This window comes from Prionailurus viverrinus, chromosome D4, assembly GCF_022837055.1.
Source record: "Prionailurus viverrinus isolate Anna chromosome D4, UM_Priviv_1.0, whole genome shotgun sequence".
Taxonomy (NCBI): domain Eukaryota; kingdom Metazoa; phylum Chordata; class Mammalia; order Carnivora; family Felidae; genus Prionailurus; species Prionailurus viverrinus.
The window spans coordinates 21902860-21926272 of NC_062573.1; the positions used below are offsets into that span (position 1 = coordinate 21902860).

General features: G+C 35.5%; 1 protein-coding gene across 1 annotated transcript; it reads right to left on the reverse strand.

The window, feature by feature from the left end:
- Window positions 1-16719: 16719 nt before the first annotated feature.
- LOC125150046 (olfactory receptor 13C8) lies at window positions 16720-17685 on the reverse strand. Its single transcript, XM_047829362.1, has one exon. The coding sequence runs from the start codon at window positions 17677-17679 to the stop codon at window positions 16720-16722; it is 960 nt and encodes a 319-aa protein (XP_047685318.1). The 5' UTR covers window positions 17680-17685.
- Between the last annotated feature and the right edge of the window lie 5728 nt (window positions 17686-23413).

The following is a 23413-nucleotide window of genomic DNA, read 5'->3' on the forward strand; positions in this document are numbered from 1 at the left end:
ATTTTTAAAGAAATTTAAATAATATCCTGCTCTTGAAGATGATGCCTGAATTAATTTTTTTCTGTTACGTATATATACATATTTTCAAAGTCCCACCAGCAATGATCACCTCAACAACAAAAAAATCCTTATATTTATTGATACCATGTTTTCATTTGGAAATAATTTTAGCAGAACTTTTTATTTTATCTCCCAACTGTGTTTTAAAGTCATCTCACCATTCCATTCTATTAAGTAATAGAAAACATTTCCAGGAATTTGAATTCCATTTGCATTTTTCAGATGAGACCAGAAGATTCTCACTTTGAAAGTTGGTTGTTCTCCTTCCTAAAAAGAAATGTGAGAAAGAATGCTACAATCAAACAATTCATCTGTACATGAATTTTAATAAGAACATATCAAGGAAAGGAAACATATTAAAAATAAGGATCCATGATGCAACTCTGGTTTCCCAGTATTTGTCCTAAAGTTGATGCTTACTCGATAGATTCAGCTTCTCTTGGAAGTCAGTTTAGCACTTATTTTTATAAACTATTTAATCCCTAAGGTTGTGAATCAGTATCTTAGGATTCTCTAGAGATGAAGGTCCCAGACTTCTGCACATTCTAAAGACCCAATTATCTTCACTTAAAAAAAACTTTCCCAACCATACATTTCTTGGAATATTCATTGAATATGGCTGTATTTGATGGCTTCTACAGAAGCTGAGGTTGGAATCAGAATATGTCCAAAATATCTCAGAAGAGTTCACCTTTACCCAAGAATTTGTTTTTCATTTTATTCCACAAATAATACGAGGTCAATCTTAATAGACTCCTATATAGTCATTCCACCTCTTTAAACTTTTTTTATTTTCATATTTTTGTTAGTTCTAGACCTTGCACTATACATTTTTTCTTTATACCAGTAAAATCATAGTATACATTTTAGTTTTTGCCACTTTATAGCAATATTTTTGTGATTTTTCATAGTCTCTGCAATATTCCTTTATTAGATTTGAAGAATAATTAAGTGGAATTACTATAATATAGGTACAATTTTAATAGTATTGAATATTTTAATTTGTCTCATTTTATGAGATCTTGATGTAATGACCACTGATGTCTATGTATTAGGCTATCTAGTCTACTTTTCCTTCTACTGAAAACTCAGACCTTATGTTAAATCTCTAGAGATTAAGACTATAGAATGAAAGTGTGAGAATTGAGAGAATTTTTAGTGCATATGCCAAAAATGCCACTGAAGTATTTGCACAGATAATTTTTTGTGTATTTTATAGAACCAGAGGAGGTGTTTATTCTTTTCTGCTTGTATAAAACATGACTTTTAGCTTTTCATTTTTGTGATTGCCAGTTAGATTGAGCATTTCTTTTATCTTTATTTATTGCTTATATTTTCTCTTTTGTTGTCCATCCACACAATTTTCTTAACTATGTTGGTATTTTGATAGCTTACCTCTTAACTATGAACACTTAATAGATTAACATTTTATTCTTTACATTTTTTGCAAATTTTTTCGAACTTGTGGTTTTCCTTCTTATTTTTGACTTCTTATTTTAATTTTCATTGAGGTAAGATTTTCATATGATCCCTAAAAAAAAATGAATGAAATTTTCTTCTATGACTTCATTTTTTGTCTTATTTATATAACTATATTATTTATGTTTAATGCATGGAAAATATTTATATTTTTTAAATATTATTTTTCCAGAATACTTTATTAAAAATTTCTCATAACTTTCCCCTCCTTATTCACTCATGAAGTATTTTCTGAGCACCTATTATGGACCTGGCACTATAACAACATTGAGATGAACTTGGACATAGCTGATAGAAAAATATAGGTTCAGAAATATAGGTTCAAACATTTCAAAGATAAACATGAGAAGCATATTATATATCTTAAAGTTTCTGCCTTTATCTGTAATTTACATCCTCTTATGCTTAACATTGGGTAACATGTTTTATAATGGCTACATAGTTGTCTGTTATATTTACATTTCAAGATTTACTTAATCTATTCTCAAATAATGGGCATTTTTCTTGGTTTCATTTTTTACTACTATAAACAATGCCGCAATAATAATTGTAACATTCCAAAAGGAATGCTTATATTTTATTAATTTTTAGATTAATCTCAATAACTTTCATGGTGGATTATGATTAATGAATTATGAAAGGGGAGGTAAAGATAATTAAATGCATACTCTAATACAGTCATTCTAGTGAAACAGTAAAATTCATTTAGAATTGGATCATAGAACTGGAAATCATCTTTACATTAACTTAGTTCTAAGCCATATGAGATGACAAAGACACATGTACAGTATGGTTGATATTCATCTTCTACCCCCAAACCCAGTGATGGTTAGAACATTTTATGAGGCCACACAGCTTGTTTTGGGGCAGTCCTCATCATCAGAAATTTCTTTACATTTAACTGTATATATAACTCTCTGTAATAAACTCTCATCTTTCCTAGTGGAACTACAAAAAGCATATGCTTCTTTTTCATGACAACTTTTAAATTTTTTTTAGATTGCCATTTCTGAGTCTTTTTCTCTTTATTGAAGTATAATTGACATAAACATTATTTTCAGGCAAAATAACCCCATAATTTGACATTTGTATACAATGCAAAATTATCACCACAATAAATCTAGTTACTAGCTCACATCATACAAAGTTAGTTCTTTTTTCCTTGTGAAGGGAACTTTTAAGATTTACTTTCTTAGCATCTTTCAAAATTTCAATACAATGTTATTGGCTGTAGCCACCATACTGTACATTACATCCCCATGACTTGTTTATTTTGTAACTTGAATTTTGTACCTCTTGATCTCCACTTATTTCATCCCCTTCTCCCCATCCCTCTGGCACCACTCTATATGATTTATGTATCTATGAATATTGTTTTGTTTGTTCATTTGTTTTGTTTTGTTTTTGGATTCCACATAGAAGTGAAATTACGCAGTATTTGCCTTTCTTTGATTTATTTCACTTAGCATAAAACCCTCAAGGTCCATTCATGCTGTCACAAATGGCAAAATTTCATTTTTTTATGGCTGAGTAGTATACTATTGTGTGTATATTTGTGTGTGTGTGTGTGTGTGTGTGTGTGTGTGTGTGTATCTTTATTCATTCTTCTATTGATATAGGTTGACTGTTGTAAATAATGCTTCACTGAAACCAGAGGTGCATATATCATTGTGAATTAGAGGTTTTGTTTTCTTTGGATAAATACCCAGAAGTGGAATTGCTAGATCATATATATGGTAGTTCTATTAATTTTTTTAGGAACTTCGATACTGTTTGCCATAGTGGCTGCACCAACTGTGCACAAGATTTCCTTCTCTCCATATCCTCACTAACACTTGTCATTTCTTGTCCTTTTGATGATAGCCATTCTCACAGGTGTAAATATCTCATTGTGGTTTTCACTTGCATTTTTCTGATGATTAGTGATGTTGAGCATTTTTCATGTACCTGTTGTTCATCTGTATGTCTTCTTTGGAAAAATGTCTATTCAAGTCCTCTGCCCATTTTTATTAGATGTTATTTTGATATTGAGTTGTATGAGTTTTTAAAAATATTTTGGATGTTAATCCCTTATTGGTTATATCATTTGTTGGATATATTGGAGAAGCAAATATCCTCTCCCATTCAGTAGGTTGCCTTTTAATTTTGTTGATGGTTTTCTTCACTGTGCAGAAGCTTTTTAGTTTGATGTAGTCCCATTTGTTTAATTTTGCTTTTGTTGCCATTTCCTTTGGAGTCAGATTAAAAAATATATATCACCAAGATCAATGTCAAGGAGCTTACTCCCTATGTTTGCTTCTAGGAGTTTCATGGTTTCTGGCCTTTCACTCAAGTCCTTAATCTATTTTGAATTGATTTTTGTGTATGGTGTAAGATAGTGGTCTATTTTTATTCTTTGCAGTTAGCTTTCTAATTTTCCCAACACCGTTAATTAAAAGGACTGTCCTTTCCCCATTGTGTATTCTTGCCACCTTTGTTGTGAACTAATTGACCATATATGTGTAGGTTTAATTTTGGGCTTTCTATTCTTGTTCCATTGATCTGTGTACCAGTTTTTATGCCAATAACATAGTTTTTTGATTACTATAGTTTAGTAGTACAGTTTGAAATTAGGGTGCATGATGCCTCCACCTTTGTTATTTCTTAAGATTGCTTTGGCTATTTGGAATCTTTTGTGGTTCCACACAAATTTTAGTATTATTTTTTCTATAACTGTCAATCTCTCCCATTAGGTCTCTTAATATTTGCTTTATATATTTAGGTGTTCCTATGTTGGGTACATAGATATTTACAAATGCTATATATTCTTGCTGGGTTGACCCCATTATCATTATGTAATGCCTATTTTTGTCTTTTATTAGTCTTTGTATGAAAAGTCTATTTTATCTGGGGTGCCTGGGTGGCTCAATCAGTTAAGTGTCTGACTTTGGCTCAGGTCATGATCTCACAGTTCGTGAATTCAAGCCCTGTGCTGGGTTCTGTGCTGACAGCTCGGAGCCTGGAGCCTGCTTTGGATTCTGTGTCCCCCCCCCCCGCCCCCCTCTGTTCCTCTCCTGTTCCCACTCTGTCTCTCTCTTTCTCAAAAATAAATAAAGAATAAAAAAAATTTTAAGTCTGTTTTATCTGATATAAGCAGAGCTATCCCAGCTTTCCACTGGCTTCCACTTGCATGAAACATCTTTTTCCATCCTTTCACTTCCAGTGTGTGTGTACCATTATATCTGAAATGAGTATTTATAGGCAGCATATAGACAGGTCTTATTTATTTAACCATTCATCCAATTTACCTTTTTTGATTGGAGAATTTAACTTTACATTTAAATTATTCACATTTAATTTTTGTTAGGTATGTTCTTCTTGCCATTTTGTTAACATTCTAGTGTTTTGTCATTCTTCTCTGTGCTTTTCTTTTCTTGTTTTCTTCCCTTTTGGTTTGATGATTTTCTATAGTGTGATGATAAGAGACCTGTCTCATTCCTTTTGTGTATCTACTATTGTTTTTTTACTTTGTGGTTACCATGTGGCATTAGTTTCCTTTCTTTACAGCTTAAAGGAATGCCTGTAACATTTCTTGTTGGCCCAGTTTAGTGGTGATAAACTGCTTTAGCTTTTGTTTGTCTGGAAAGCACTTTCTCTTTCCCTAAATTCTGAATGATAACCTTGATAGGTACAGTATTCTTGGTTGGATTTTTTTCCCCCTTCAACACTTTGAATACATCATGCCACTCCCTTCTGGCCCTCAAAGTTTCTGTTGACAAATATGGTGATACTGTAATGGGGATTCCTTTGTATGTAACAAGTTGTTTTTCTCTTCCTTCTTTTAAGATTCTCTCTTTATCTTTAAATCTTCACATTTAATTATGTGTTTTGGTGTGGGTCTCTTTGGATTTATGTTTGTTTGGAACTCTCTGGGCTTCTTGGATCTGGATATCTGTTTCCTTCTTGAATTAGGGAAGTTTTCAGAATTATTTCTTCAAATACATTTTCTTCCCCCCTTCTCCTTTTGGTACCTCTGTAATGAGAATGTTATTCTGTTTGACGTTGACCCATGTTTACTTCTTAGAACTCTTTTTCTTTTTCTGCTTTTTTGAGGTAGTTCTACTTCCTTGTCTTCCAGATCACTGATTCCTTCTTCTCCTTTATCTAGTCTGGTGTTGAAAATCTCTAGTGTATTTTTCAGTTCAGTTATTGCATTCTTTAGGCTCTGTAACTTCTGTTTGGTACTTTCTTAGATTCTCTGTCTCTTTGTTGAAGTTCTCACCATGTTCATCCATTCTTCTCCTGAGTTTGGTGATCATCTTTATGATCATTATTTTGAATTCTTTATCAAGTAATTACTTATCTCTATTTCATTACAGTTTGTTTCTGGGGTTTTGTCTTGCTTTTTCATTTGGAACATATTCCCCTCTCTCCTCATTTTGCTTGACTCTCTGTGTTTCTATGGATTAGGAAAAATAGCTATCTCTCCCAGTTTTAAAGGAGTGGCCATGTGTAGGAGGTGAAACATTGTGTAACCTTACCCTAGCTTTGGTTGTCTCTCAAACTTTCGTGAATGTCTAAGCAAAGTGATTTATTCTTGATAGATATTCTTGTTGAGTGCCAAGTACTCTTATTGTTCCAGAGGAAAGATCTCAGTCAGCAACTAGTTTCAGGCTGATTGAAATCTAGACCCACAGGTAGCAATAAATACAGTACTATGAAACAAAATTTATAAACTCTGCTAGCCTTCAGACCAGGTGATCTGGAGACAGTTTCCAAACAGGTATATGAGCTCTTTTCTGGGAGGTACTGGCAAGCTATGGTGAGGCCAAGGGAGAATGCAAAGATGGAATTCCCTGGCCTATGTTCCCTGAGAGTACTTCTGTACACTCTAGATGTGTGGTCATCCTGAAGCCTTCTCCTTAGGCTGAAGCTCCAGGACAAGTAAATGGGCCTTTTTTTTTCACAGGAAGACTGGGAATGTGTTTTGGTATTCTGTCTGTGCAGTGCTCTGGAGGTGATAACCTGCCAAGAACTCTCTCTCCAGTTGTTTCAGACCCATGGGGCCCAGAAATGCAATCCTGTGTCACCAGAGTCAGGCACAGAAAGGGTGTTCCCTCTGTGGGCTATGCACATCAACTGGTTTTATTAGAGCTGTGGAAGGAAGCGTGGGAGACAAGTACTTGTTTTTCTTCTCTGGCCCGGCATTGGGCTGGCATAGGGGCAGAGCCCACCCACCAGAACTAGCTGGGTAGAGGGAGAGCACAAAAATTGCACCTGTAAGTACTAGTGCTAGCATGGTAGAGGGGGAATGCAAAAATAGGCCCACTAGTGCCATTGTTCCTGAGTGAGTTCTAACAGGCTCCTGCCCCTCTGGCAGACACTTTAAGATTAGTAAATGAATATCCTTCACATATGGTCTAGGTAATTTTCTAGCTGTTGCTTTTGTGCTGGGTCCTGGGGTGAATGACTCTGTGCATAAGCTTTTTAAGAGCAGTATCAGTTCCCTATATGGCCCTATGGTACCCCTGGATGTAAGCCCCACTTGTTTTCAAGGCCAGATGTTATGGGGGCTCATTTCTCTGTTGCAGGTACCAAGAGTTAAGGTGCCTGATGTGAGGCACAAACCCCTTGCTTCTCAGGGAGAAACTCTGTAATATCCCTCCTGATTGTGGGTCATTAACACAGGGACAGGGTGGTGATGAGATTTTTGGTGCCACCACATCTCTGTCTCTCCAATCTTGATTTAACCTTTTATTCTTTGTTGTGGAAAATATATTTAGTTTTCAGTTTTCAGCTTTCAGGTCTTTTTCAGAGGGAGTTATTTCATATGTAGGTATAGGTTTGTAGTGTCCATGGGAGGAGATGAGTTCAGGATCTTCCTATGCCACCATCTTGAGCTGCCTCCCTCTGAGTCTTTCTTGCACCAGGTTACAATTCTTTGTTCCTTCCTTCAGCCATTCCCCATGTATTTGATTAAAATACTTAAGAACATGTAGTACTAAAGAGATTATTTTAGGATTATGAGGCTCTTTGTGGTAAATAAAGATATCTCTAATGTATTATGTTCTGGTTACTGGTTTTGCCTGACTCTGTAGGAGCAAAGCATTTTATGCCATTTTTTATGTCATTTAGGAGACAGAGTAAAGTGGTTGAGAACATTGGATTCTGGAGTTATGGACAGTCCAGTTTGTTAAGCACTACCTCAATGCCCTTAGTGAGGTTGCTATACCTCTCTAGACCTATGTTCCATGTCTGTACAATGAGGAACTTAAAAACTCCTAATATTGTTAGGAGTTAAAACTCTCAGAATGTTGTTATTCTGAGAATTACTGAGGCAATGCATTTGAAGAATTTAACACAGTTATGGATGCATAGTAGGTACTCAATAAAAGTGCTTGCTATTTTAATTATGTTGAATATTTAAATATGCATTTTTCTATAATAGAAAGAATTTTGCTCTGGAGTTGGATACATATGTGTTAGGATCTCAGTTTCCTGGCTTGTAACTTGTTGACCTTGAGTAAGATACTTGAATTGTAAAGTGAGTATTATAACTACCTTGTAAGGCTGTTATGTGATAAAAACTACATATCACGTTTTTTTGGTATTTAATAGATAATCCATAGAAGATAGTTAACTTGTTGTGTTTGATTATGAGTTGGTGAATCTGAGTATAGTTTGCCTAATGTTGATGCTACAAGTAGTCACTCTATTGGTTTTCATAAATAAAACAGGCATGTAATCATTCTGCTTCAATATGAAGCTATAAAAATCAATAGAGCATCAAAGTGAATCACTGCCACCAAAGAATGGAATCTATTTTTTGATGAGTTGGGGAAAATACAGATTGCTTGTGTGAGACAAAATTGTATAACTTATTGAATTTGATTACACAAAATCTTGACAAATGATTTCTGATAACTTCATCTAAATTAGAGGAGGCATATTTTTCTTGATAAGTGTACTCAAGTCAGTTTAACTCAGCAGGCACATTGGCAGACGAAAAAGCTGTGGGAGACACAAATATGAGTAATGTAGAGCTCAGACAAGTCATGAGCTCCTGCTTAAAATGACATTTCTGCCACGGTTCCTAACTGGCCTTGCAGCTTTCACTCTGTCTTTCTTCAACATATTTTCCAGATAGCATGGTGGATCTTCTTAAAATGTGATGCACATCAAACTTCCACTCTGCTTATAGCTTAATATACATTCCAGCTGGATTTCTGTTCTGATTAATTGTTGCCTGTGCCTTCCTTACTTATTAAATATTTTTAATGAGTATCATCTCTTGTCAGGGCTTAGTTTTACATTCATTCTCAAACTTTGAAATGGCCACAACTGGATATCTTGTGAGGACTACTTTCTAGACAGTGAGAAGACAGAAGATATTACAATCTGACTACACATTCTCTACTTTCACATGCAGCACAGTTTCCTGTAAAATTACATGTAAGACATTTGGAAGAAGTAGGACTCATACGTTCAAGGGTCAGGGCTGTCATTCCCATGTTCATATTTGAGTGCTCCAATTGTAGCCAGGTAGCACATTTTATTCCTTCTGGAGCTTTGTGTGGAGTAGGAGTGGGTGAGAGCAGGGTATGACTGGAGCACAAGAGTTGGCAGGTGAGCACGGCCAATTATCTTCTCACTGCAGATTCCTGTGTCCAGGGCTACCAGATACCAAAGAAACAGATGCTGATACACTTTTATTTGTTGGGTACTATGTAATATTAATACAGTTGTGTTATATTCAGTACAAATATTCTGTCAGTGGATGATCTCACGGATATCTATCATATAGCTACTCTTAAAAATCTTGGATTCTCCATACTAAAAATCTTTAAAAAATGCATTCTGCATATTAAAATTTCTATAACAGATTTCACATATCTAGTTGCAGATGAACAACTAGTTTGTTTTTGTAACTCCCAAAAGAACACTAAGGGAAAAGGTTGCTCTTTGGGGGTGGTCATGATTGTTTCTCAGTGATTCTGAATTGATGTGATGAGCACAGTCCTGTTACAAAGTTATGCTGATTAGTATGGTTTTTTATTTATCATTCTTTGTTTATTTGCCATTTATCATCTTACTGGTTCTAAGCTGAGCACTTAACTTCTGCCATATTTAAATGTAATTATAGATTATATAAATTCTGAGTTAGAAAAAATTCTTAATACTTACTGAATCCTACTTTAGGTGCTTCAAGATTCTCTATTATAGTGCCCTGTCCTATGGTTTTCCTGGATTTATGTGACTCTTGGAGAAAAAGTACTCTTTGTTTCAGAAGTTAGATCATTCTATTTTATTTATTTATTTATTTATTTATTTATTTATTTATTTTTTATAATTTTTTTCTTTCAACGTTTATTTATTTTTGGGACAGAGACAGAGCATGAACGGGGGAAGGGCAGAGAGAGAGGGAGACACAGAATCAGAAACAGGCTCCAGGCTCTGAGCCATCAGCCCAGAGCCCGACGCGGGGCTTGAACTCACGGACCGCGAGATCGTGACCTGGCTGAAGTCGGACGCTTAACCGACTGCGCCACCCAGGCGCCCCAGATCATTCTATTTTAAAATCATAACATTAAGAGTCCCTTATGTTTTGGCTCCCTCCCTCTCTAACCTTTTTTTTTTTCTTCTTTTTTTCCTTCCCTTCCCCCATGGTATTCTCTTAAAAACTGAGAACAAACTGAGGGTTGATGGGGGGTAGGAGGGAGAGGTGGGTGGGTGATGGGTATTGAGGAGGGCACCTGTTGGGATGAGCACTGGGTGTTGTATGGAAACCAATTTGACAATAAATTTCATATTAAAAAAATCATAACATTAATAATATGGGCCCTTAATTTACCAGGATGAAAGTGAACTATCTATATGATTTCATGTCTCTCGGGAGTCACAAACTCAAATATCTTCATGGCTTTGGAATGATTGTACTTGAGTAAAGCAAGTGGGGTCTAAAGCTATATGAGGAAGTGAAGACTGTGGCAAATCTCCTTAATTCTATGTGACTAAACAAAAAGCATCTGCTTTAATATTCCCTTCCTATTAGAAGTTTATCACTTCTGACTCTCTATTCAATGTTTTTATCAGAATATGTATTCTTTACCTTGTTTACTTATATTTTATTAATGATTTCTTGATGGCAGTCCAAAGAGAACTGCTTTCTCTTCACAGAATAAGATGAATCCACTTTTAGAATTTTCCACATGATGATCTCATATACTCTTTTCTTTACTGTTTAGTTGTAACTAAAGAGGAGAAATGAATCTCCTAGGAACAGTCCCAGATTCCCTCCAGAAAACCCGTGGACAGAAGAGTGTTGTTAAAAAGTTGCAAGCTTACTTTAACAAGCTTGACTTTAGACTGTTGCAAACACATGGGATCCCATCCCTATGTAACCTATTTGTACCTTGATATAAGATAGAAGTAGGTCAGTCAACTTTTAATGATGTCCTCTGAGATGTAGTTTCTTGCTCAGGTGTAAATATCAGACTGTGTTTTATATTCCCATGGGAAGAGATTACCAGGCTATGAGATAACAAGTAAAACAGAAACAAAGTCTTCCTAGGTCAGTTGGCCTCTTTGGATCCCCCATGTTTTGCATAATCAGAGGTCATATAGTGCTGGAAATTGTGTCCTTTGGTATTTTCTAAAGAGATAGATAGGAAGGTCTTCTGGCAGCCAGAAACACTGAGATACATGATGGAGTGATGAAAAATGTATGAAATTTGTAGTCTGTTTAGCTGTGCTCTAATCCCCACTGTGCCACTTCCGAGCTATATGACCTAGGAAATTTGTGTAATTTTTCTTGGACTACACATTCCTGGTTATAGTTGAACTTCTCCCTATTCCTCTGGCTCCTTGGTTTTTCAAACTAAGACCCTTTTTTCTAGAGTGAGAGAAGCTCTGTAAAATGTGGGTAAATAAGCTGGTACGTTTAATCTTTAAGACAAATGAAAAATACTGAGGTTCAGAGAAGTTAAACTACTTGCATAGGCTAAAGGATTAGTAAGGTAGACGTGGAGGTGAGATTCCAAGCTAAATAGTTTGCATATTCCATATGCTGTCTATTAGTTTCTTCCTTTTTTGATAAACTAAAAATTCTTACACCCTAAAAATTCATCTTCCCTGGAGTGCATCACACTGAAAACTCATGACCTTAGGTTTCTTCAGCAGTTTTCTGGTTGGTTAATACACTTGGTTCCTGGTGATATCATCTGTTACCTGTAAGTATGGGGATCATTGAGTTCCTAAGGAGGATGATGCGATACTGGGCTCAAGACAAAGTCAAAATATTATGCATTCTTATTCATTGCCTTTGGCACAATCATCGAAAGCTTGATCACCATAACCTGCTGAATTCACCTATATATACAGCTAACAACTTTGGGGAAATTCTAAGGCTAAATCCAATTAGAATATCTTACCCTTCTTGCTCTCTAATATCTTTGAATTAATTTTCCTCATTCAGAAGCAACTGAACTTCAAGATATTTCCCTTATGACTAGTAGGAAATAAGAAAATATATGTCTTTATAATCAAGACTGTGGTTGAAAACTAGTTTTCCCACTTAGCATCTGTATGATCTTAACTTCTGTGTGTCTTAGTCTTTTCATCTATAAATTAAGAACAAGAAGATATATCTTTCAAGATTATTGTGAATATTTAGTAAGAAATAATAACCTGTGGATATATAGCACAATGACTTTGCATTAAAAATTGTCTACATTGTTCCATGTCCTTATCTTCCTTTTCTTTTTGTTTCCTTCTTTCTCTAGCCAAGTTTCCTATAAGAATTTAAGTATAAACCTTTCCCTCAAAAAACCTGCTCTTTCTATATCTGATAAATTTTATTTTATTATTTATTGTATTTTTTATTTTTTTAAATTTACATGCAAATTAGTTAGCATATAGTGCAACAATGATTTCAGGAGTAGATTCCTTAGTGCCCCTTACCCATTTAGCCCATCCCCCCTCCACAACCTCCCCCCCAGTAACCCTCATTTTGTTCTCCATATTTATGAGTCTCTTCTGTTTTGTCTCCCTCCCTGCTTTTATATTATTTTTGTTTCCCTTCCCTTATGTTCATCTGTTTTGTCTCTTAAAGTCCTCATATGAGTGAAGTCATATGATTTTTGTCTTTCTCTGACTGACTAATTTCACTTAGCATAATACCCTCCAGTTCCACCCACGTAGTTGCAAATGGCAAGATTTCATTCTTTATGATTGCCGAGAAATACTCCATTGTGTGTGTGTGTGTGTGTGTGTGTGTGTGTGTGTGTATATATATATATATATATATATATATATATATATATATACCACATCTTCCTTATCCATTCATCCATCGATCGACACTTGGGCTCTTTCCTTACTTTGACTATTGTTGATAGTGCTGCTATAAACATGGGGGTGCATTTGTCCCTTCGAAACAGCACACCTGTATCCGTGGATAAATGCCTAGTAGTGCAATTGCTGGGTAGTAGGGTAGTTCCATTTTTAGTTTTTTGAGGAACCTCCATACTCTTTTCCAGAGTAGTTGCACCAGCTTGCATTCCCACCAACAATGCAAAGAGATCCTCCTTCTCCGCATCCTTGCCAACATCTGTTGTTGCCTGAGTTGTTAATGTTAGCCATTCTGACAGGTGTAAGGTGGTATCTGATTGTGGTTTTGATTTGTATTTCCCTGATGATGAGTGATGTGGAGCATTTTTTCATGTGTCGGTTGGCCATCTGGATGTCTTCTTTGGAGAAGTGTCTATTCATGTCTTTTGCCCATTTCTTCACTGGATTATTTGTTTTTTTGGGTGTTGAGTTTGATAAGTTCTTTACAGATTTTGGATACTAACCCTTTATCTGTTATGTCATTTGCAAATATCTTCTCCCATTCTGTTGGTTGCCTTTTAGTGTTGCTGATTGTTTCCTTCACTGTGTGGAAGCTTTTTATTTTGATGAGGTCCCAGTAGTTCATTTTTGCTTTTGTTTCCCTTGCCTCCAGAGACGTGTTGAATAAAAAGTTTCTGTTGGCGAGGTGGAAGAGGTTTTGCCTCTCTTACTTTCCCCTTTGCTCATTTATTTTGTTTCTTAAATTCCACATATGAGTGAAATCATATTTTTCTTTCTGAGTGACTTATTTCACTTAGCATAATACGCTTTAGTTGCATCCATGTTGTTGCAATGTATATATATATATATATATATATATATATATATATATATATATATCTTATTTATCCATTCATTAGTTGATACAGATTTGGGGTCTTTCCAGAATATAGACTTTTCAATATAATTTCTTTGAAATTTGTTGATTTTTACTTTTGGTCTAATAAAATATCAAATTTTGTATATGTTCTATATGTGCTTTAGAAGAATGTGTATGCCATTGTAGTTGGCTTGTTAAGCTTGTTAATTCTGTTGTTCAAATCAAAGACTTCTCTCTCACATTCTGGTTGTGGCTGCAGATATTTCTACATTTCTGGATCTAATATTTTTCTTCTGTACAGTTGGAGAAATATTAGATCATTAAAGAGTTATCCTGAGGACCCAATAGTATGATCTTGATAAAGAATTTGGAAACTACATGTGTCCTCTTGAAATTGTTTTTTTTCATTCTGATATTTACTTACTTCTGCATTAATTTAATAAGTTTATATAAATAGTGTACTATGCCAGACATAAAGCTTAGGTGGGTGCTAGACATGTATTAGTGGGGAAAAAAAAGTTATACTTTTATTTTTCTCAAAGTTCTAAGTTTATCCTTTCTCACAAGTATTTAGGGTTGGTGAACCACTCAATGTTCTCCTTTCATATGAGTATATGACTTTTACTATGTTATTTTAGAATATACTAAAGAGACCTTCATAGTAATCTACATTTTAGAAACAAGAAAGCAACTGCAGAAGAAATACAAATGTCTTGCTCAGTACCTTCTGTTATGTATTTGTGTATGGGAATCATAGTCTGACCAAATACACTATTTATGCTCTAATTCACTACATTTCTCAAGCAGAGAATTGCATATTTTACTGCTCTTAAAGATACCTAGACTGAACACTTGACTCATGAGTATTCATTTACTGAAAGTAAAAGCTGAGTGACAGATTCAAACCTCTGAGGAGGTGGCACTCGTAAGCTGCTGATTCTTGGTTATAGAGAAGAAATGAAAACTGAAACCAATATTGGAAGCAGCTAAGGAGCTGCCATTGTCATGGTGAAGAACCCTATCTGGAATGATGCTGACAGGAAGAAAAGAGTAGGGAAACTCAAGGCTCTTGTCATCAGCCAGCCTCCCATTCTCCAGTAACTCTTTAGCAAGAATTTAACAGAAACTAGCTAGCAGGGGCTCTGGGTTGGCTCAGTCAGTTAAGCATCGGACACTTTGGTTCAGCTCAGGTCTTGATCTCAGGGTTGTGAGTTCAATCCTTGCATTGGTCTCCATGCTCAGCGTGGAGCCTACGTAAAAAGAAAAAAAAAAAAGCTAGCTAGCAGAGGAGAAAGTGGTTTTCAGTGACCCAGTCCTAATTCACAAAACAGAGCATAGAAAAGTGGATTTGAAGTTGAGAAACAATGGTTTAATGGCATTAAAATTCCTCCATAAAAAATAAGGATGAAAAATTTGCACTTGCTCAAAGCTTTCTGACCTATTAAAGTTCACTCAACACTAGTAATAATAAAACAACTAATGCTTATTGGATGTTTAGGATATTCCAGGCACTATTTAGCACTATGAATGAATTAATCTTCTGAAGTAACATTAATTACCCATTAACAGGAAAGGAAGATATTATGGGCTTACTCTTAGAGTTTAAAAGTAGTTATAGTCTTACTTTAGATTTGTGTTCTATATTTCAAATCCCATAGACTCTTCAAAGGGCTAGATAAAAGGAGTGCTTTCTTCTATTGACATATCTCACTCAATTGCTTCAATGGAAATGGGGCTTCTGTACTCACACTGGCACTGCCCCACACGGCTGCACTCTTTAGTCAATAGAGATCATCTCAGTTTTGGGCCGTCTTTGTCTTTTCAACACCAAAACTCTATAGTTCTGTAGTTTATTGAGCGACTTGATTCCTTTCCTTTTGCTATGTCTTATCTTTTTATTGAAACTTTTGTTAATTACCAGTTCTGTGTAGTTCTCCTACTGCTTGGGAACTATGTGTTCCAGTGCAGAGTAGGAAAGAAGTTCTCATTGCAACCTGGTCTCTTGTCAAAGTCCAAGAGGAACTGTGCTACCACATCACCTCTATTTTATTCTGTTAAAACTTAGGATGCATTCCCAAGGGACTCTATTAGTTACTTTAGACTCATTATGTACCAAATCCAGAAAAGTTATGGTAGCTAGTTAAAAAAACCTCTTCCTCTACATTATAATACACATCACATAGAAAATAAAAGGTAATATTTTAACAAAGCCAATACAGTTTATTTAGAAAATATTACATTGAATCAGCTTTATTTTTGAATAACCTTTGTTACGTCAGATATGACAGATACACATTTCTACTCTTAAACAAGATACAGTTCATTTATTTATTAAAATAAGTAACTATATGTATTGAGCATCTGTTGTGTGCCAGGCTCTATTCTGGTCTTTGGGATGCTACAGGGTAATAAACAAACAAGTTTTTACTCTCAGTGAGCTTATATAATGGACACAGACAGTAACAAATGAATAAATTAAAAATCAATATACAATATGCCATGTGCCAATTAATATTCCTTTTGCATAATTAATTAAAAGTGTACTTATTTTAGGTTACAGAATATTTTTAGTACACTTTTTTTTACTGAATGTTTATTTCTTTATTACATATTTCTGTTTCAGTATTGTTTTTTCTTTAATTTTTTACTTTAATCCCAGTTAGTTAACACAGTGTTATATTAATGTCAAGTGCTTTTAGTCTACCTTTTGCCTGTATTATTTTCTAAATGTTTAATAGTGACTATATTTTGCTGGGGATTCCTAAGAGATTTTCACATTTTGAATTTACATAATAGTATTTTTTAAAACCACAAGCATGTTTTATTTCTGCAGTTAAAACAAAAAGCTAATAGTAACAACATCCACCAAAATATTTCTGTCAGATGATTTTGAATGCCACATGGTGAATTTGTTTTCACATAGTAATGTTCTCTTTTCAAATTTTATGTCTGCAGCAGCTTTGGATACTGAGTCACATAGTGTAAATCTGTACTCAGATTCCATCAGAGTTTTTTCTACCCACCATGTTCTTCACTGCAGCCTTTACATCCTTGTTCCTCAGACTATAGATGAGAGGATTGAGCATGGGGGCCATTACTCCATAGAAGAGAGAGATGAGGGCCTCAATGACGTCTTGATTATCAGCATCAACAGAACTTTTAGACTTGGGCTTTGCGTACATGAAGAAGATAGTTCCATAGAATATAATCACTACTGTTAGGTGGGCGGAGCAGGTGGAGAAGGCCTTACGTTTTCCTTTGGTGGAGGGGATCCTCAATATAGTGGTGACAATAAAAATGTAAGATATAGAAATTACTAGCAGTGGAATAACCAGAACAATCAGATTTGACCCTGCCATGCTGATCACATTGATTGAAATGTCAGCACAAGCCAGTTTTAGGATAGCTAGAATTTCACAGACAAAATGGTTAATGACATTACTAGTACAGAATGGTAACTGCATTGCGAGAGATGTCTGCACCACTGAGTCCACCAGCCCAGTGACCCAGGATCCAGCTGCCATGGGCAGGTAGGCATTTTTGCTCATGATGACAGAGTATCTCAGTGGGTAGCAGATGGCTACATAGCGGTCGAGTGCCATCATACCTAGAAGCACACACTCTGTGGCTCCCATGGCAAAGGAGAGAAACATTTGCACCATGCACCCAGAGAAGGAAACCCTTTTCCTTCCTGTCAGAAAACTGTCAAGAATTAGTGGGACAGAGGAGCTTGTGTAACAAATGTCCAGGAAGGAAAGATTACAGAGGAAGAAATACATGGGGGTGTGCAAGTGAGAATCACAGATGATTACTGAGATAAGGATTCCATTTCCCAGAAGGATCATCAGGTACATCCACAAAACTAGCGCAAAGAAAACTGTCTGGAGCTTTGGGTGGGCAGAAAGCCCAACAAGGACAAATTCTGTCAGCATGGAATCATTGGTCATTTCCATATTACATATATCCCTTCTCCAATAGCACTCTATGGATGATAGGATAGAAATTTGTTAATACAGTATCTACAAGAGCTACCTCTTTTAAGAATCATATTCCGTGTCACTGCAGTTCTATATTTGGGTATAACAATATAACTCTGGGGCAGCTTTCTCACTCTAAACTCAGGCCACTAGAGCAGAATCCTAACCTGATCATCTCAGGGTTAAGAGAGAGTACATTTGATTATAGGACATTTGGATCCCAAACCAGATTATGGCTGTTCCAACTAGTTCTGCCTCTTAACATACTGACTGCACACCAATTTAGTGTCTATAGTCTGGATGCAGTAGAGAGATGTAGTTTGACTGACAGTCTTTTCTGCAGTGTTTTAAGTTTTGAATTAGAGGTCAATATTTTACATGCAGAAGATACGGTATAAAAAAATCTACATTTTCAGCCTGTCTTCAAATAAATTATAATATTTAAAAACATTACACCTATTTCCATGATGGAGCTCAATTACAACTTGCCCATTCTTATTTGAAGCATGTTCTCCATGACACCAGATTACCCTCCTATCTCCCTTACCTGCTGGTCACTGGAGGTGAATATTAGTTGCCAGTAAATATGTTATTCTCAGTTGATCTCAACCACTTATAATACCTGATAGGATTGTATATGTATTTGAATTCTTGACTCATGGCTGCAGGACCAATGTATCTGGTAGGCATAGTAGGCCTATCATACTGTTAGAAACCTATGAAAATGTTTTTATTTCTTTTAAAATCTGAATAAAACTGAGTTTTTAAGCTTTAGTACATAATATTAGTATATTTATCTTTATATGAAAGCAGATGTAAAATACAACTTTTAATATTATTTCATGGAAGAAAGGGCCAGTCAAAGTCATAATGTGGTCCTATATAATCATATCCCTTTTTAGACCTCATTTTGGCGGCTGGTGGTAATAAGTAGTATTACCTATCTGCACATAGCCTCCTTGAGCACAGCCGTCTCATTGGATGGACGTATCTTTATATTGCTACAGTATCTACCTTAATATGATAATGAAGTATGTTTTTAAATAAATGATTTTCTTTAATAGAAAGAAATTGAGGGCAACTGGGTGGCTCAGTCGGTAAAGCATTCAAATTCAGTTCAGGTCATGATCTCGCAGTTCATGAATTCAAGCCCCACATCTGGCTCTCTGCTGTCCGCACAGAACCTGCTCCAGAACCTCTGTCTTACTCTCTCTCTGGCCCTCCCCTGCTCTCTCTCTCCTAAAAATAAAATAAATATTTAAAAAAATTCTTAAAGAAAGAGAAATTAAAAGTGCTTACAAAGCCATTTTTATCAGGAGTAAATATAATGTAGATTGTAGATTCCTCTTAATTTGTTTATTTTCACCTCATGCAAGGACTATCACTTAGGGATCAACTGTAATATTAGTGCTTTCATTCAAAATGTACACATTTAACTAAACCAGTGATACGTAGCCATTGTTTTTTAGCAAGTCAAATTTATACAGAAGCATAATATGTAAAGCAAACAAGAAATTTTCTCTGATTGAAGTTATACTGGTTTGCCAGAGAAGACAGAGTACTATTCATTTAGTTCCTTATTTACGTTTCCTCCTTCAGTTTGGTTTCAGAGGATCCCAGGGGCACCTGGGTGGCTCAGTTAGTTAAGCATCTGACTTCGGCTCATGTCATGATCTCACGGTTGGTGGGTTCGAGCCCCTCATTAGGTCATGATCTCATGGTTTTGGGTTTGAACTGTTCTGACATCTCAGAGCCTAGAGCCTGCTTCGGATTCTGTGTCTCCCTCTCTTTCTGCCGTTCCCCCGCTCACACTCTGTCTCTCTCTCTTTCTCTGTCTCTCTCAAAACTAAACATTAAAGAAAAAAAAATTTAAGAGGATTCCAAAGGGCATAGTTTTAAAATCACCTATGTAATGACTTAGATATAATAATAATCTGCATTTAATAGTTTTATTAGAAATGATAATAAAATAGGAATTTATGTATTGATTACTCAATGTCAGATACATATCTAAATGCTTTTACTCATAACAATCCATGGAAGGAGGGATTATTATTGTATGATATATAGATTTTCCTTCCTTAAACATTTGGTAAACATCACAAGTAAATCATGATATAAATAGATGAAAGAAAATTAAAATTAATTATTTCAAGAGATGCAGGAAATAAATTTGGTGGAGGCCAATTCATAATTTCATATTAACTATTTGAAGTTCCACAAACATAGGATAACTTCTTAATCTTGAAAGAAAACTATATTCCAAGAACCTATAAAAATTAGTCACTAATAATTAAGGCAGTTTATTATACATTTTCATTATCTGTAATAAGATAAAAGATTCCCACTCTTACATGGACTTGATAGTCCTGGTCAAAATAATAAGGCAAGAAAATGGCACAAGTAGCAACAAAAAGGGGCGCCTGAGTGGCTCAGTCAGTTAAGCATCCTATCCTTGATTTCTGCTCAGCTCATGATCTCACAGTTTGCGAGTTCGAGTCCCATGTCCAGCTCTGCCCTGACAGTGAGGAGCCTGCTTGGGATTCACTTTCACCCTCTCTCTCTGATCCTCCCCTGCCCTCTCTCTCAAAATAAATAAATTAATTAAAAAAGAAGTAGCAACAAAATGATACTAACAAATTTATAAGAAATAATGAGAAAAATTAGACTTCTGAAAGTAAGATCAATGGAAAAATTAGTAGTCCTCTTTATGGTAATAATGAATGATTAGCAAATATAATAAAAATAAATATAATAAGATTAACAAAAAATATAAAACATCTGGGTTTTGACCTAATAAAGCATGCACAGGACCTTTACAGAAATGATCTAAAAATTATAATAAAGAGCATAGCAGATGTAAGGAATTGAAAAAGTATAGCATGTTAATATATGGAATAAAAATGTAAGGCTGCCATTTTCTCCCAAATTAGTCTCTACACTCAATTAAATATATACAAAAATGTAGCTGAAATTTTTTGAGGAATGGGAGTATTCATCCTAAAATTTATGTGGAAGAATAAAAACACAGTTAATTTTACAACGAAAAATAAGGGGAGCGTTCCATATTTGAAACATACTGCAAAGCTACAGTAATAAAAATATTATGATAATGGATCAAGGACATTTAAGTAGTCTGTTGGAAAAGAAATCTCAGATACAGACACTAGTATATGGGAATTTTATAAATCATAAAACTGTCAACCCAAAGTAGTCAAGAAGGGATGGCTTAGTAGATCATGTTAGGAAAATATCTTTAGATGTGGATAAAAGATAAAAATTAGATCCTGGGATTACCATACGTAAAAGTGGAAAACAGAAGAATTAACAATTTAAATGTGAAAAAGAGAAATTACAAAATTAATAAAAGGCAATATAGAGAATCTTTGTAAACTTATAGTGGAGGAAAAACACTTTTAAAACAAAATCCAAGTAGCATAAACTATGAAGCAAAACTTGGTAGACTTAATCCAATGAAGGACCTCAAAGATAAAGTTAACAGACTGCAGAAGATAGTTACGCTATCTAACTGAATACACTACTAACTTGTCACAAGTAACCCTCTTGATGGAATATACAAAAAGGGGAAAAAAAGAAAAAAACGCAAAAATAAAAACCTCTTTTGTTAACCCAAAAGATAAATCTTTAAACCAATGGAAAATTGGTGAAATGACATGAATTAGTCATTTATGGAAGAGATTTCCTAAGTGACTGATGAATATATGGAGAAATCTCATGCTTCGCAAATCTGAAAAATGCTCATTAAAACAGCCATGCGATATCGTTCATGTTCATTACCAAAGTAGATGATACTAAAAGTTGGCAAGATGTGGGGAGGTAGAATTCTGTTGGGAGCGTACACTGGTATACTGAAAACTCTCTGGTTCTATTAAAATCGGGTAGGACTCAGTGATTCTAGTCCTGGGAAGATGACCCAGATACGTTTTTGCCCAGGACTATAAGGACACAAGCATGAGGATGCTCAGCATTGCATGGTTTGTGACAAAAGGAGTTTGGAGGCAAACTGGACGCCCATCATCAGAGTAATGGTTCTACCACATGAGCGCATGCCATATGGAGCACTTTGCAGAAATGAGAAGCAAATTAACTAGACGTCCATACAGCAACATAAATAGATCCTGGAAGAAGTGTTTAAAAGTAAGCAATACTGTGATTTATAACACAATAAATTTTACATAGAAATTTAAAATATGTACCTTACAGGGTACATGTATTTTAAGAGACAAATCAAACACATAAGTGCTTAGTAGAATCAGTGATTATGGGAGATATAGGAGGCTTTGTAAAGACTGGAATAATGTACGGAGGAATATAAAATAAATACAAAGGAATATGAGTAACTAAAGTCTAAGTTTAAAAGAAAACAAAAACACATAAAAATCATAGAGAGCAATATAGGACATATGCTAGTGAAGGAGCTCTGATAAAAATATAGTTTTAGGGGCACCTGGGTGGCTCAGTCAGCTAAGCATCTGACTTGATTATGGCTCAGGTTATGATCTCATGGTCATGAGATCAAGCCCCATGTTGGGCTCCATGCTGGGTGTGGAGCCTGCTTAAGATTCTCTCTCTCTCTCTCTCTCTCTCTCTCTCTCTCTGCCTCTCTCCCCTCCTCTTTCCCTCTTTCTATCTCAAAAAAGAATTAAGACAAAAAAATTTAATGTAGTTTTAGTATAGTGGACTATCATAAATGTAAGAACAAAGGAAAATTGACTTCTGACTCCATAAAAAACAACACACAATGGATTGGGGGAAAAAATAAGGCATTTAAAAGAAAAAAATGGGTTAAAGTTTAGTTAGATCAGACATTTTGCAAAATAACGTTTTAAATCTAGCTAAAGAAAAGTCAGGCATAAAATGGTTCCAAGTCTTGTGGTCCTGTTGGAAAGGTTATCCTTAATGTAGAGATAAATGAATGTGGAGTTTGTATTAGCCTGATTCCACTAAATATGCTATTCATATCAATAACTCCCTTGATTTGGTTCAGTGTTGCTCTTCTTTTTTGTTAAGCTTATTTATTGGTTGGCTGGTTGGTTGGTTGGTTGGTTGGTTGGTTGGTTTACTCAGTGTGGAGCCCAGTGGGGGCTCAAGCTCATGAACCATGAGACAGTCACCCAGGCGCCCCTCAGTGTTTCCCTTCTGGTGATACTGAGAAACTGGGCATCCAGGTCACTGTGTAGAAGGAATAAATGGACTAAGCAGAGGAATTAGGTGGCTGCTCTCCAAAAGAATTAGCTATTCTATTTCTTTATTATTATAATATTATTATTATTTGAGAGAGAGAGAATGAGTGTACATGTTAGCTGGGAAAAGGAGCAGAGGGAGAGAGAAAGAGAATCTTAAGCAGGCTCCACATTGAGCACCCCCAACCCCACGCAAGGCTCCATTCCACGACACTGGGATCATGACCTGAGGCAAAATCAAGAGTGGGACACTCAACTGACTGAGCCATCCAGGCACCCCACCACTCTATTTCTCATTGTAAAGTGTAGTACTCTACTTCATAATAGTACCTGTGAATGAATGTGAATCAACCCCTGTGAATGAGATACAGACTCATCCTGTTCTAACCAACAATTTTGAGTGTACGGGGGAAAAGAACAGAATGTGGACCTTGATAAAACCACACCACACCACACCACACCACACCACACCACACCACACCACACCACACCACACCACCACAGTA